Source organism: Strix uralensis, chromosome 15, assembly GCF_047716275.1.
Source record: "Strix uralensis isolate ZFMK-TIS-50842 chromosome 15, bStrUra1, whole genome shotgun sequence".
NCBI classification, from domain to species: Eukaryota; Metazoa; Chordata; class Aves; order Strigiformes; family Strigidae; genus Strix; species Strix uralensis.
Genome location: NC_133986.1, coordinates 13648011 through 13662853, shown reverse-complemented (window position 1 = coordinate 13662853; position 14843 = coordinate 13648011). Strand labels below are relative to the sequence as shown.

The 14843-nt window shown below is 40.3% G+C and overlaps 1 protein-coding gene across 7 annotated transcripts in view; it reads right to left on the bottom strand.

Annotated features, from left to right (window-relative positions):
• DENND2B (DENN domain containing 2B) overlaps positions 1–14843 on the bottom strand; it is a 177799-nt gene that overhangs the window by 90841 nt on the left and 72115 nt on the right. For 5 of the 7 annotated variants that reach the window (XM_074884443.1, XM_074884446.1, XM_074884444.1 and 2 more), the window contains one exon: positions 10555–10659. The exons of 1 other annotated variant lie outside the window; for it this stretch is intronic. In XM_074884443.1, coding sequence (XP_074740544.1) covers positions 10555–10634 — 80 coding nt within the window. In that variant the 5' untranslated portion in view covers positions 10635–10659. Of the gene's footprint in view, positions 1–3198; positions 3217–10554; positions 10660–14843 lie in introns of those variants that run through there. One more of the 7 variants, XM_074884450.1, reaches the window with a different exon arrangement.

Sequence of the window (14843 nt, the reverse complement as noted above, 5' to 3'; positions counted from 1 at the left end):
GAGTACAATACTTGCTAATAGATTTCACATCAGTTATTTGGTTTTCACAGTTGTTTGGCTGAAGTTTATTTGTATTGTTTTCTAAACCTCAATGGTTTTTTAAAAAAGCAGTGTCTCATTATGGCTCCAATAACTTAGCATATTGCTTACTCTTAGCAGAATTTTGTTGAGCCACTAATCTTCCTGTTCTCAAGTTCACTGTCAAAATATTAAAACTTGATTCTTTTTTAAAGTAACAAACATTTTCTATGGGTTTTGTCTCACAAATTCATGAAGAGCTTAAAAGATTCTCACTCGTATTTCTGAGCAGTAGGCAAATACTTTTGGCAGGAAAATATCTCTCAGCAGCTCAGCGCAGAGCGCCTCGTTGCCGTAAGCCGCGCTCGGCTGCCAGGAGCTCTCCCGCAGCGGAGGCGAGTGGTCCCGGCCCTGGCCCTGGCCCATCTGCTGCCTGGCGCAGGCAGAGGGGAGAGGCTGGGACGCATTGAGAGCACATTAGCTGAACTCACGCCACTGGCCTCTTGGTGCTCTAATAAAGTCCCTGAGGGCTGCTCTGACTGGGAAAACTGGGAGCTGTTTTAGCCCTGGCTACCCCACAACTGATCAAGCAAAAGAAACTTTGATTTTAAAATGTATGAAATGAAGACTTGGCTCCCTGCTTTAGGCATATGCAGCTTGCTCTCCTTTCCAAGCTGTTCTCACTCCTCCCTCACCAGAATCCCTTGAAAACAAGAACTCGTACACCCAAATATGCATGAAACAGTAACTGCTAACCTACCACACCGTGCCCACATCTCCCTAAGGTTGTGCTAAACCATCAACCGTTTTAGACCCTCTGCCTTCTCTGTTCCTATTTTCTGTATCTAAACCTGTGTGTCTCCCCCAGAGAAAGGTTTGCACTGAGACACACCACTCCTGGTTGGCTGGGTAAGCTTCTCGGCACACAGTTGGGGCAGCAGCATTTTTTCCCACGGCATATCATAACACAAACTGAATTGGCATCCAAACATCCCACTAAACATTCTATTAAGCACAGATGGGAACATCATCCACACAAAATTTTACCCAAGTGTGAAGAATAGTATAGCTATCTCTAGCTATCTATAACCAATGTTTTATGGAGACTCCTTTAAACTATGCAACTAACTGTAGAGCGCAGGCAGAGAGCCTTTTGCCTGTAATTCAAATGCAGCCATCCACAAGAGGGAAAGAAGCAGCTTTTCTATCACTTGCAGCAACACCGTCCACATCCTTAGCAAAGAAGAAGTATTCTCTCATCTCTTACTCTATCATAATCGTGCTGAGACGGTGGCAATCACACATAATTAGTGGGAAAATTGTATGCATTAGAGTTTCAAATAAGACCAAAACCTCATTGTTTTAGAGTAACACAGGATGCATCCTTTGATTCTTCAAGATGCCCTCCATTCAGAAAACTCAGAAAATGTAATAAATATCATAGTCTTTATGTTTACATGAAAAACATAAATACAAAAAATGACATTTTGTTTATCTTACTATTAATATTTTTCTTACAGTAGGATCAGGGCTCCATCGTGGTGAATACAGAGTTATCTCCCTCACCACGCTCTGTCACAGCAATGGCGAGGGAGCTGTTGTTTGTGGGTCTGCCTTATCTGCGCCCCGCCCCGCGAGGCATCCAGCCCTGGAGGTGAACACAGCTCTTTTGCATTAGTCGTGAGATAATTCATTTGTCAGTGCAGTCAGACTGGACTGCATCTGGATGAATGACCTGACAGTAAATTTGGACAGTGTCTAACACAGAGCTGAAGGGCACTGGTTTGGGTTGGTTTTTTTCTTTTATTAGGGGTGGGGAGTTACAACAGCAGAAGGATTGAAATTATACGAATTAAGTTGAAATAATATTGTTACATATCAGGTAACAGCAAGCAAAAGGCACTGCAGTTGCATCCATGAACTGATCTCTCTAAATGAGAGAAAAGTACTGCACAGGCATTGCATCTCTGAAGACAACACTTCTCCCTATACAGACAGGTTTTTCTCCTTACATGAGATCACCTTTGAAATAAGAAATTTCCTGTGGAAAGGGAAGAGAACAGAACACTCCCAGGACAAACCAGCAGAGCAAACAACTGCCACTGCCACCCACACTCCAGCACTGACACCAGCGGAGCACTGCTTAACCCCAACACCAGACATATCTGCACATTCTTTTAAGAATCCTGGAGGTCTCAATTCCGAAGGCAAAATATTTCTAATCCTCTGCCCAGACCACAGCCACATAATCCTTTCTTCAAAAGAAAGAAAGTATTTCAGTTGGGTTTATTAATGTGGACCAAGAATTAATTTCACTTAAAAATAAATAAATATATTTCCTGTAAAACTGAATGAATTTGGCTTGACTAGGACTGATTTTGAACGTGATTGTACATCTCAGTTTTTTAAGACTGAAACACAGATATGAAGTCTTCCTTTAACTAAGATTTTTCTTAAAGCTTATTGTTTCTGCCTTCATCAGAGAAACGCAGTAATAAAACACAGGACCTTGATGTGCACATGAAGTAGCTGAACATGGGTATGTGTGCACGAGGGGGACAGGTAACCACCCCAGAACAATACTTCTCCTCCACAGCCTGGCTTTGCTGTGTTCTGTCATGCTCAAACATCCAGACTGCTGCTGCTAAAACAAACAAGAGAGGTTCTGCTTGCTTACGCAAATGCAGTGATTATTTACCAGGTTCACAAGCAAAACAATCAGGGTGGATACTGGAAACAGAACACAAGAACACCACTCCAGGTCTCTGCTGCCTCTGGGAATCAGTCCTCCACAGCCTTGCATCTCCTGCAGTCATCTGTAACCCCAAAAAGCAAGAAGCAAGCACAGAACATGTGCAAAGACCTGTTGTTCCAAAAGAGAAGCACCTGGCCTCCCCTCTACATGACTGATGATGGCTACGCAGAAGCTGAGGCCCTGCAGAAGAGGTCCAGATCTGACCTCTGGTTTAGCTAGCAGCAAGTGAATGCGTCAGCCTGAGGTGCCTTCCCTCTGAACTTCCAACAGCGATATTACCTACGAATAACCACAGCAAATAATCTCAGACTCGTGATAAAGTTGGACATAACACTACATCATGCTTGCTTAGTTAGGAAATAGAAGTCATTTTATTTGATAGTTAAACAATTATAAACAATTCAACTGAAACACTCCTTAGTTACCTCTACGGTTCTGTTAGTCCAGATAGCAATTTGGTTTATGTGGTGCATCTCCGTTGCCTTCACTGGAGGTAAGCTAGCTCCTGCCAATTAAAATTCTGTCCTGTTAACTTAATTTCTGAAGAAGGTCTGAGCCACAAAGCCAGCACAAACATATCTCAGTACATGTTAGACTAACGGGGCTGACAAATCATCAGCAACAGCAGGAACAGTCTCACACAGTACTGGGAGATAAAAACCAAAGCCTATATTTAGAGGTTTGTGGATACCAGCTCAGTTCTTCCCAGGCAAGGAGAAAGATGCAACTCAGAGATCAGATTTCAGTTTTAATCAAGCAAGAGTATATTTGATACAAAGATTCAACTAAAAGTATTTAGAAAGGAAATTTTTACAAACGTTATTAGACTAGGAACTTAACAACTTGCAACTTTGTGCTCACAGCAATTTGCAGATGTAATCCTTTGCTAGCACAAATTTCTGATCCCTTGCTATATGACCCACTGACATCAGCACTCTCAGTTTATCATGTCATTAAATCATGATTGCTCAGCTGGAGAACATTCTCCAACTCAGTGAGGACGACACCTTTCCTGTGCCGACTGGGTGGAAAGACGACAGCCCACATAACAAAATCCGATCCACGCCAAAACTCACATGATTCTGGTGATGTAGTTTTCCTCAGATGCATAAGCCTCTGAGAACAGCTCTCCTCAGACACATAGTTCTTTCACACAACAAGAAACAGGATCGGTTTCTGCTTTGGCTATCTTCCCAAATCAAGCCCAGAGACATTAATCTAAAAAGATGTTTGTTCTGGCTCATCAGAGCAGTCCCTATATATATATATATATACACACTACTAAAGTCACCATGCTAGTAAAATTCTTGCAGTGAACTTGATTTTTGTACATTGTAAATGGCATACAAATGTGCTTAAGCTTTCAAAAGCTCACTCCTAAATTTTGAATTGTGAAGCTTGTATGCACACATTTTAAATGTGCTTTACATGGGATAGACTTTGTACTGTTCTCTAAGAAATTAGAGGACAAATCACCTTTACTTGCTTTTCAAGAAATTGAAAATAACTGTAATGACATCATTTTTAGATAGCTTCTAAAGTGCTTATATTGTTTAATTAATCAAAATATCTTCCTAGTTTTGTCTACATTAAGTATTCCATTTACAAAAATAGATACTAATGTGTATAGGGTTTTTTTTCCCAGATTAACAGAAATTTAGCTGAAAGCTATTAATCAGGAAAGTATCTCAAATCAATGTCTAAATAATCCTGCTTGCAGGGATATATTCTGTGCTTACACCAGAAGGATACTGCTCACTTTTAAATAACCAGATAATTTATTTTAAAATCCTATCCAAAAGTAAAAATATTTATTTAAAAATAATACTTATTCTGTTTCTCATTCCAACACTGCCTGTATTGGGACAGCAATGCCTGGCAGGAGCACAGTTCTATTTCCAGCTCTGCATCCAGCTCACAAGGTGGGACTCATACATCAGGCACAGCCTGCACCACAGAAAATGTTGGAGGTAAAGGGAAATTACTCATAAGTACATTGGAAGAAGTCTGTATCTGCAAATTCTGAAGTTACTTACACCTCAGGCAATACCCTCAGATAAAAAATGTAAATTGATGGGCTCCTCTAAAAACAAGCACTTCCACACTTCCAGTACTCCAGCAGTATACTGCAGCAGGTGAGAAGGCTCAAGTGTATAAAGTGCCCTGAGATCCCAAGTTAAGAGATGGCATATTAGCCAGAGGTGAAGACATTAAGAATGATTTACAGAAGTTATGTAGCCACACTTACTCTAAACGTTTCTCATCTCTGGACTGGTGCTTGTCACGTCTAACATCTCAAACTAAGTTTGAAACCTATGCTTTGTTAAGTAGAGCATGACCTCACAGACATAACTGTAGGCCTGTTTTAATACAGTACAGCATTGAGGTGATTCTTAAGTTAGAGCTGGTACTGCCATTTCTATACTTACCTTTGTACTGCAGCAAACACAAAATTAGGACAAATACTTTATAAATTAATTCAAATAACATTTCTGCATAAACACAAAGACTACAGATAAAGATTAAATCATTTGCTAAGGGAAAGCAAGCCACACTGTGGGGAGAGCACTACAAATACCGCTATGCATTTTCTTTGACTTCTGTTTTCTTAACGTTTCCTCATAACTACTCTGATCCTCTTAACTATGGTGCAACCAAATAGTCATTTGATCCAAGTATGCTATGGGCTCCTTTGTCTCCTGTTGAAGAGTTAATATTTCACAGAGCTGCTTCCTGCCAGAATTGCTAAGAAGCTGCTTTCAGCTGCACATAAGGTGCTTTCCTAACCTCCTGTTCTTTAGCATTCACCTCAGTGACTCACAAGGAAGGATTAAAGTTGTGTCCCTGAAGTTCACCAAAAGCCAGAAAGTCTAATTTTGTAAGTATAACAATCCTTTTGCAAACTCTGCAATATTTGCTTCCTATAATTGGCTCTTGTTCCAAACAACATCAGAATGTCCCCACTGGCTTGGACCAAAGAGCATTTCTGGTCCAGGCTCTGTTACTGACTGGGATGGTTAGCAGGTACCTAGACAAGAGAGTAAGAACAAGATGAGCATGCAGTGCTACTTAATCAGTTTAACAATCTGTTGACTCACGGATTTTGCTTCTGTGGCTAAAAGCCTTGGGTAGATTTTTTTTTCTTCCATGAATTTGTCTGATTGCAAAATCTTGTAGGAGTAAGCTCCATAGTATACAAACAGAGAAGTACCTTCTTTTCAGCTGCTTTTCAACCTGTTGTCTTCTAGTTTCATTTGATTTGCATCAGTTGTTAAATGGAAAGAATTTTTTTCCCTATTTACCATCTCTGTTCCATATATCGCTTCAGAGACTTCTATTACCCTTTCTTCCCCTCCAGCCCTTTCATTTCCAGGATGAAGAGTACCAGTCAATCTACTCTTGCCTCATAGTGAAAGTGTTCCATACCTTCAACCATCCTTTTCATCTTTCTACAATTTACCTATTCAGAGCACAGTCAAGTTTGTCTCACCCAAGACACACAAAAATCTCCATTTGTAACAAGTGATGAATGAACCTCAGATAACTTCAGAAAGAATGCATTAGTGTGGATGTTCATTTAAATCACTTCACTTTCTTCAGATCCAAAGGTTTTCTGCTCCTGTGCTCACAGCAGAAACCTATGAATCCCACGACCAGTTTCTCAGGTGAGAACTCACAGTTATCCTCCCAAATAACATCCTCACTTTGCTCCTCTGTCTTTCCCTCATTTCCTAAACTGCCATTAGCACAACTCTGGTGGAAAACTGGCCTGTGGTGCCTCATGACAGTGGAATCCACATTTCAGTGAGAACCAAGGGAATCTTAGTTACTGCAAGAATCTTGATACTTGTAAAGCATGCGGTTATATAGCTGTTTACTTGTAGGCACCTCCTTTCCACTGAAGGTTTTTACAATTAAAATTTAAATCCATGACCTACAAGGGTCTGATTCACAGCCAAAGCCATTAGAAAGACTTCTATAAAACTTTACTGACGTTCGCTTCTGACCTATAAGGAATCACAAAAGGTTGAACCAGATGGTGACTCTACATCAATGAAACATACCTTGCGTCTTAGAATCATAGAATCATTTAGGTTGGAATAGACCTTTAAGGTCATTGAGTCCAACCAAAGAGTCTTGCAATAAAACTAGGGGTGACAAGAAAATAACACTAAAAAGATGTCTTAGCCACCAGGAGACTAATACACCTGTGTTATGCTAGTATCAGCACTTACTGAAACCCTACTCCCACAAATCACAGAGAAAGCACATTTGAAGATTTCCAAATCTCCAGTCAAATTCCATACTAAACAGAGACAATGACTGTTCAGTTTAAGCGAATCCTTGAACATGTTTGCAATAAATCCAGCAAGACTTAAACTTTTATTACGCCAGTGCTTACTCCACTGATTTACAGTCTGACTAGAATGAAGAATCCTCATGGTTGACTCAAATAACATCCTTACAGGTTTTCACAAAGACAGGTGAAGAAGATTACATAAGGCAAAATAAGGGATGGAAAACTGGTGCATGACAACCTACTCATCTCCTCACTTGTCATGCAAGTACAACTCAAAGATTTTCCTTAGCTTCAGGTCCATATTTGTACTTACAAAATCTTTTCCTGACAAATTCTAATCAAAACAGATGGTGATGATAAGAAAAGACAGTTTATTTGACAGTTATTATCCAATAACTTAGTATCCCACAGTACTTCATAAGCTATTTAGAATGAAAAATATTTTAAAACAAAAGAGTAGGTCCAAAGTTTGCTAAAGTATAGACCCAAGTTCCCAGCACCAATCTGTCTGCACTGATGGAAGGATGATAAATGACTTGAGAATGCCAGATACCATTAGGGATCTGGTTTTAATATTTACACATGAATATCTCTCTAGAAATTCCTTTAGCCGCACCCCCACCTCCCCCACCCCATTTTATGTTTTTACTGTTTTGCACTAAGAGATGCCAAACACACAAACTAACAAACTGGGAAGCGTACAAGGATATCAAGCCCATTTCTGCTGAGTTTTAACACAGCATAATATGCTTAATTAAAGACACTAGAATGGATGCTGATTATCTGTATCTTTCAACAACTGCACAATTTAAAAAGTGAAAGGAGAACAGCACTGGGGGAAGAAAGGCAAATCAACCTAATGAAAGATTTCGATGTGGGAGGGGTGTGACAATGCCACAAATGAGGTCACTAGCAGAGACAGGACTAGGGTCAGGGTTCTACCTAAGGCTCTCAATTATTAATTCAACAGTACTTTGTAAGCCAACCTATCCCTTGGTAATCAGGATGAGGCCATTTGATCCAACTCAGGAAAGTTGCCTGAGATTATTGTGATACAATAATATGTGTAGATAAATGGGAAGGTGTGGCAGAGAGCTGAAAGAGAAATAAATTATTAGATACAGAAGGCAATGCAGAGGCAGCCATATGTGCATGAAATACAGAAAGACAACCATAACTGAGAACAAACCCAGAGTGTTTAAACACAAAACAGAGATGTGAGATTAAAAAGAGGTTTTCCTTTAAATAAAAACAGAAAAGAAATAAACTGTTAAAAAAAAATCTTCCATTGATTCCATCCTGAAAAATCTCAGAATTTAATTTATATTTTCCCTTTCCCATTGTTTGTGCTTGGAAAAGTTCATCATACAATGGCAGCTATGCCAAAACAAGCCAGTATTCAGCATCACTTTCAAGCTGACCTACAGCTCCCTACTAGGATCAAAGCCAACTCCCCTCAACTTCTCTGTCTGAATTTCTCCATCTGTGCCAGCTATTCTACCTGGCCGCTGCCAAAACAGGGACTTTTGCTTCTGACGTTTCATTTTCAAGTGGATAAAATCAAACAGTAATTCCATGATCTACTCACCCGAATCACAGCCTTTACTAAAGTATTTGAAACAGCAAACTTCTCCCAGTATAAGCCTCCTATGCACATGCTGTACTGCCGTCAGCTCAGAGTAACCCTGGCACAGCGTATCAGGTGTGGTACCCTCAGTCAGGTAAGGCTAGAACAGATGCCTCCTGGTCTGGCCAAAGCGGTCAGAGCATTTCATTGACATTAGTACACCCACGCTCCTATCCCAAAGCGTCCAACAAATAAATACAACCTCCACTGCTTTTCTACTTTACAAGAGTCATTTCTGCACACAGACCCATTTTACTGCAGCCTACTTAATGCCTTACAGAGTTACTTGTTGAACTTTATAAGGCAGAGAGTGTCCTCCTTGTTTCTATGTCCAATACCTAGCATAAAGGTACTATTGCCATACAAAAAGTATTATTGCAGTACAGAGACTCTGTATCAGTGCAAGTTATTTGCACGTTCCTCCTCTATGCTGTTTATAATGGGGTTGAAGTCTTGTCTTGAGCCAAAACACAAGAAAAATTAAGACATGTTATTGTGTAAGGTAGTGTAGAATAGCCCTCAAAACAGAATAGGACAATATACCCATGCAAGAAATGCCTGGAGAGCTGGACAAAATGCTACAGCAAGGACAGAGATATGTCAACAGACATTATGCATTTGAAGAAAGACCCTGCACAGTTTGTGTGGCAGTCTGCTCACCTCACTAAGATGACATCCAAAGTCTAGAGCTTTGCTTCTGTGTTCAAATGACTAATTTATAAAGGTTCTTTAATCCAGTGGCTGTCTAAACTTTCCCAGTCAAAGCATACCAAGGCTGCCCTAGTGGGACTGCAGATTTAAGTGAGGGTTTTGCAACTGTCAGTCCCAGAAAGAGAGCGGCTGGTGGGCTTGTCCTGTGTGAAGGCCACAGGCTGAATTCAGTCAGCATTACTTTGTAAAGGCTGTGGCCGAGAACAAGACTCCTTCTGACACAGGTATGTGAACTTGTTGGCTGCAGGTGAGTTGTTTGCTTGCATACCAAAGCAATATTCCAAAGCAGAGTCGCCCAAAGAAAATTCCTTGTCCTCAAAACACTGCCTTTGATGCATGTAAACTGAAGGACAAGGGAGTAATAACTGTCTCTAACCTTCTTGCCATTTCACTGTACTAATTCATGAGTGAAAGGTATCTGTTATTTACAGGCATCTGCACCACTGTGTGCAGTTGCATCACAGCCTTCTGATGGACTGGAACTTTATTAGGATAGTGTTTCTTAGCCACAAGTAAACATGCACAAATTTGCAAGCACCCTTTGTTTTCTGGTCCACTCTAAACAGACCAATTCCCTCTGGATTTCCAGGCTTGGGGACTTAAGGTGTCCTTGGCTACAGTTTTCCCCTAGCTGTGAATGATACGGTTGATCTAGTTTGTAAATTAATGCTACAGAAAGGAGGACAAATGAGTAAAGCAACAGAGATGAACCCTGTACTTTACATTCAGTCCTTTCACACACTCTGCCTGACCTTCAACAGGAGGCAGTTTCTGCCCACTGTCCGTCAAGGAGCAGCAGAGAAAACGTGACAGAAACCAATACAAAATACAAACTGGAGACTGGCAATGGACAAAAGCTGGCATGCAGCCATATGGTCAAGAAATTTAGCCCAAACCCCACAGGCCCTTCCTTGCAACCACTTTCATCATAACCAGCTGGTGAGCAGCAATAGCTTAAAAGAAATATGCCAGAAGCAGACCTTTTCTCATACCTCGGTTCCTCCAATCCCTACAAAAAACTTCTCTTAGCCCAGCAAAGCTCTCTGTGTCAGAATAGAGGTCACTTACCTTTGAACAGAAACTTTGTTCCAAACACAGACAAACCTTTCTCAGAATCTACAAAGCCTGCAGTTCACCACTTACCTATCCAGAGTGTCCTGAGGCACTTTACTCCCTCCAGCTCTGCTGTTGACACTGGCATTCTTGTTGGCAGTCATGGTCATTTCTGCTTTCTAGAAATGTGGATATCTGTGAGAAGAAAAGTCAATTAAGCTTCAATAAGCCCAAGTGACAATTAACCTTCAGGACTGCTAGAAGCACTATGAAGTGTAAAGGCAGAACTCCAGGCCGCTTTTCATTCAATAAAATGCAGTCAGTCTAGTTACGATCCTGAAAAACTAAACCTACCTCTCTACTGCTGCTCTTTCACATCCACAGCCAAGTTTATCAGACCCCAGTGCTATAAAGGGAGATATCTTATGGGAATTAGGTTCTGGCATGTCTGATGAACAGAGCTTGATACCAAGTTCACAAAATATCACAGGTTTGGTGTGGTTTTTCCATCCATCAGCATACGTGGAGAACCCAGTAACTGCACTGTGTAATACTTGCAGATAACCATAGTTATGACTGGCATTTTGACCACACAGAAGCTATTCCAAGAAACAAAGAAACTATTCTCAATTTTAAAATGCAGCTCTATTATGGAAATATTTTCTAATGGTGAAATATATTCAATAGCAAATATGTTGAGTACGATTTTCAAATCTGCTTGCGATACGAGAATATCTACAAATGGTTTACTCTATTGGCCCCAAAATTCTTTAAGTGAAACTGTCTTAGGATACTTTTAAGACCTCTGGTAATATAAAGAATCATTACTAATTCCTAGTTACTTCCTAGTAATTTGGTAACACCCCCAAAACTATAAATTTCATTTCAGCCATGGTAAAACCAGGACACCTGCATATCCAGTTAAGCACCCAAAAGATGGGCTTTACTTCTGTAACATTGCTGCATACCAACAAAGAAACAGCCCAGTACCATGATTTATTTTGCCTTCATCCCATTATCTTAATAGGAACGTAGTGCTGCGACTGAAGGGAGAATATGATGATATGGATATAGGCCAGGACATAATCCTAAGGATGCAGAAGTGGTAACCTCTAACATTATGCCCCTCTGTTGACTATATACCGTGTTTCTCTGGTGTAGAGGGCAGCTCTTAGTGACAATTACCTCCATGATTGTAACCACTTGAGAAATATTTTACAAAATGAGGGAGAAATGTATTTTCATGTCATGGTAAGATTTCTAAAATGCCAGCAGAGTCCCTTGTGAGATAAACGGAACAGTACTTACTCCACCTGATGCTACAGGAGTTATTTATCAAGGATTCTGTGGCTCTCCTGGCATGTGCTCTGGGTGGTTTCTGAGATGCTCCTTAGTTTATAGGCTGAAATATCTACCATGGTTTGCAGCACTGCCACCCAGGGTCTGACCAGAACTACCAAGTTTTACGACCATTAATAGCAGAGCTAATGCAAAAATAAGGACTATTACAAAACTTCTTGTTTACTCAAACCCACAGTAAGTCCAGACTGCTTGAGAAGCCAACTGTAATGTGATGCTGAAAAGTGAGCTGGGTACTGACAACACACAAAATCCTTGTACTAACAGACCCATCGTGGTGAAGAGGATGTTCGCTAAACCACTTTACTCCAAACAGTTCTGCTACAAATAAGGTCAGAAAATCTCCTGCAGATTGCAGCTCCAGAGACAGAGTCAATCATGCTGACCACAGACTCCAGGTCTACTTGTCCATCTCCAATTGTCTTGCGTGTATCAATTTTCCCAGATTAAGTAGAGATTTTTTCCGCAGTTGGTAACATTTTTTTCTACACTGAAAGTCCTCAAATTCCTCCAGTGTCTCACTGTTAGTGTTACATTAGCAAGATAACAGGACTGTTGAAGAACTGCCTGTTCCGACTGGAAAAGGGCTTGCTTGGGACAAGAAAGGAAACCCGCTGATGCTGGCCAAGCTTTCTAAGACCGTACATTCCACAGGGAGCCAGCAGCCTTCTTAATGTTTTCCAGTCACCAGTTCACTACTACTACTGTGTGAAATCTGTCTAAATCACTTATTCACAATTAAGGTGAGAAAAACAAGAGATATAAATGTGGCATAGAAGTACACATATTGTATATCAAAGCTTGCTAAAAATCATTGTGGTCAATTTTAAAAAGCGGTTATTTAAACCTCACATTTCAACGCTACCTTAAATGTCAAATAGGCCAAACTGGTTTGTTTTCAGCAAAAGAGGAACTGAGTTCTAAAAGGCAATTTCACAAGGTATATCAAATTTAGTGACATAAGTGTGTTTCTTCCCCTGCAGTTGAGAGTCTGGTATATATGGGGATACCAATTGTCTTTTCTGTGCAATTTTTCTGTAATGCTTATTTTGCATTGATGTTTTACTGCAGGTGATGCTGGTATCATCCCAGCATATGCAGAGAAAATACAAATAACTTGAACATGGCAGAAAAATAGTCAATTGGCAATTTACAGAGGTGCCTGGAAGCAAGGGCTTAATACAAAACAAAAAAAACACCCCAAAACAAAAATGGAGACAGAGAAAAAAAACTGAACTAAATTTTATGGTCATGTAGCAAGTTATTTCAGAACCTTCAAACAATTCTGACAGCCCTGTAAGTTTATATGAATCATTGTATGGTAAGAATCACATCCCTTGGGCTTGTGTGAGAACGCTCTCCATCACAGTATTTGCAAATTATTCTTTCCAAAGCAATGAAAACCAAAATCTCTCAAGTATTGTGACATACTGTTAAAAACAAATCCAAAAATAGTAGTTTCACACAGATTCAGCATTGCCTAGTTAACCATGTAACTACCCTTTGCCTAACAATGCAGAATTCTGTTTTATTTGTAAAGAATTACTCAGAAACCCTTATTTAACCATAATTTGTGCTTTACTCCAGGCACAGTCTCACTAATTTCACTAGGACAACTCTTAAGTTGGTAATTTAATGAGCCCAGATGGTAGAATCTGGACCTTCTTCATTATTACATCCATTTTGTCTAAAACCTCCACAAACCATCTGGCACAATCAAAGAGTAAAGACAACAGACATATAAAAAATGGTGTGATGGCAACATGAGGCCAGGCAAGGTTCACCATCATGACTGAAAATGGCTGCTGCAATGCAGATATTTCCTAACGGATTTGTATCATTGCAGGAAGCCCTGATGACAGAATATTCCTTATGGACCATCTCCCCTCCTCTTAAAGGCTTTCTTCCACTTCAAAATGAAAGTGTGGCCTGGATGCTTTTTATGGACAGATGGGGCACTAAAAACCATCACACTTTGTGCTAGTGAACCTTACAGCATCACTGAATCTTTAATTCCATTAACAGGTGTTAGCAGGGGAGGTGTAAATCCTATGCTCCTCTCCCACTGCAGTTTAAAATTATTCTTAATTTCCTAAAGCATCCCAACACTTTGGAAGCACCCACTCTCAGTCCCACTACAGTGCAAGCTGTTCCTCAGCCCACTACCACAAGTGGTTCAGGGCTAGAGCTAGGCTTGGAGCACCTGAAAAGCCACAGCAATCAGAAGTGCTTTATTTGTACTATCCCAGAGCCTCCTAAGGTCTCAAGAAAACCTTCTACTTTCTTACACACAATGTATCCATCAGTTACTGCATTGCAAGAACCGATTCCCTCCACTCCTTCCGTGGAGGGTGAATAAGATTATTCATGTCAAGGCTCAGATGTCTTATATATGTCTTAAATCAACAGATGTTTTTAGAGAAAACATTTTCATAATTTGAATCATGACATCTTCTATTTTGTTAATATAATGGGAGCAGAAGAGGGCTTTTCAATTGAAATTTCTTCAGTTCAAGAGACATGCGTAGTTTTTTGTTTGTTTGTTGAGGGTTTTTTTGTTGGTTTTAATACCATGCTCAGTATCTCTTCCTATCCATATGGTCCTTTTCCCTACTTAAGTCTTAAACAGATTCACTGCACTCCATTTTCTGCACTCGTTTCTAAAGCGTATTTTCCATTAAATATACAGTTCCAACAAAAAGTCCTTAGAGTATGTTGCAATGCTTCAAAGCCCGTTTTCTGAGCATCAGGAACACTAGCACTGTTTATCTGGCAGCTTAATGAAGAAGAATCCAGATTCTGCTGCTCGCTAGTGAACACTGAACTCGCACCAACAGAAGGCAACGCATACGTGGCTCCAGCCCTCCATCCAGGCATTCGCTGGGACCCAGGCTGCGGCACAGAGCAGATGAAATTAGGAAGGTGGCAAAGAAGAATATATGCAGGGTTTCTAATGACTTGATAAAGGAGCCTTTGAATGTAGGCTCCCAAGCCCTCTCCTGGCATTATCACTAACACAG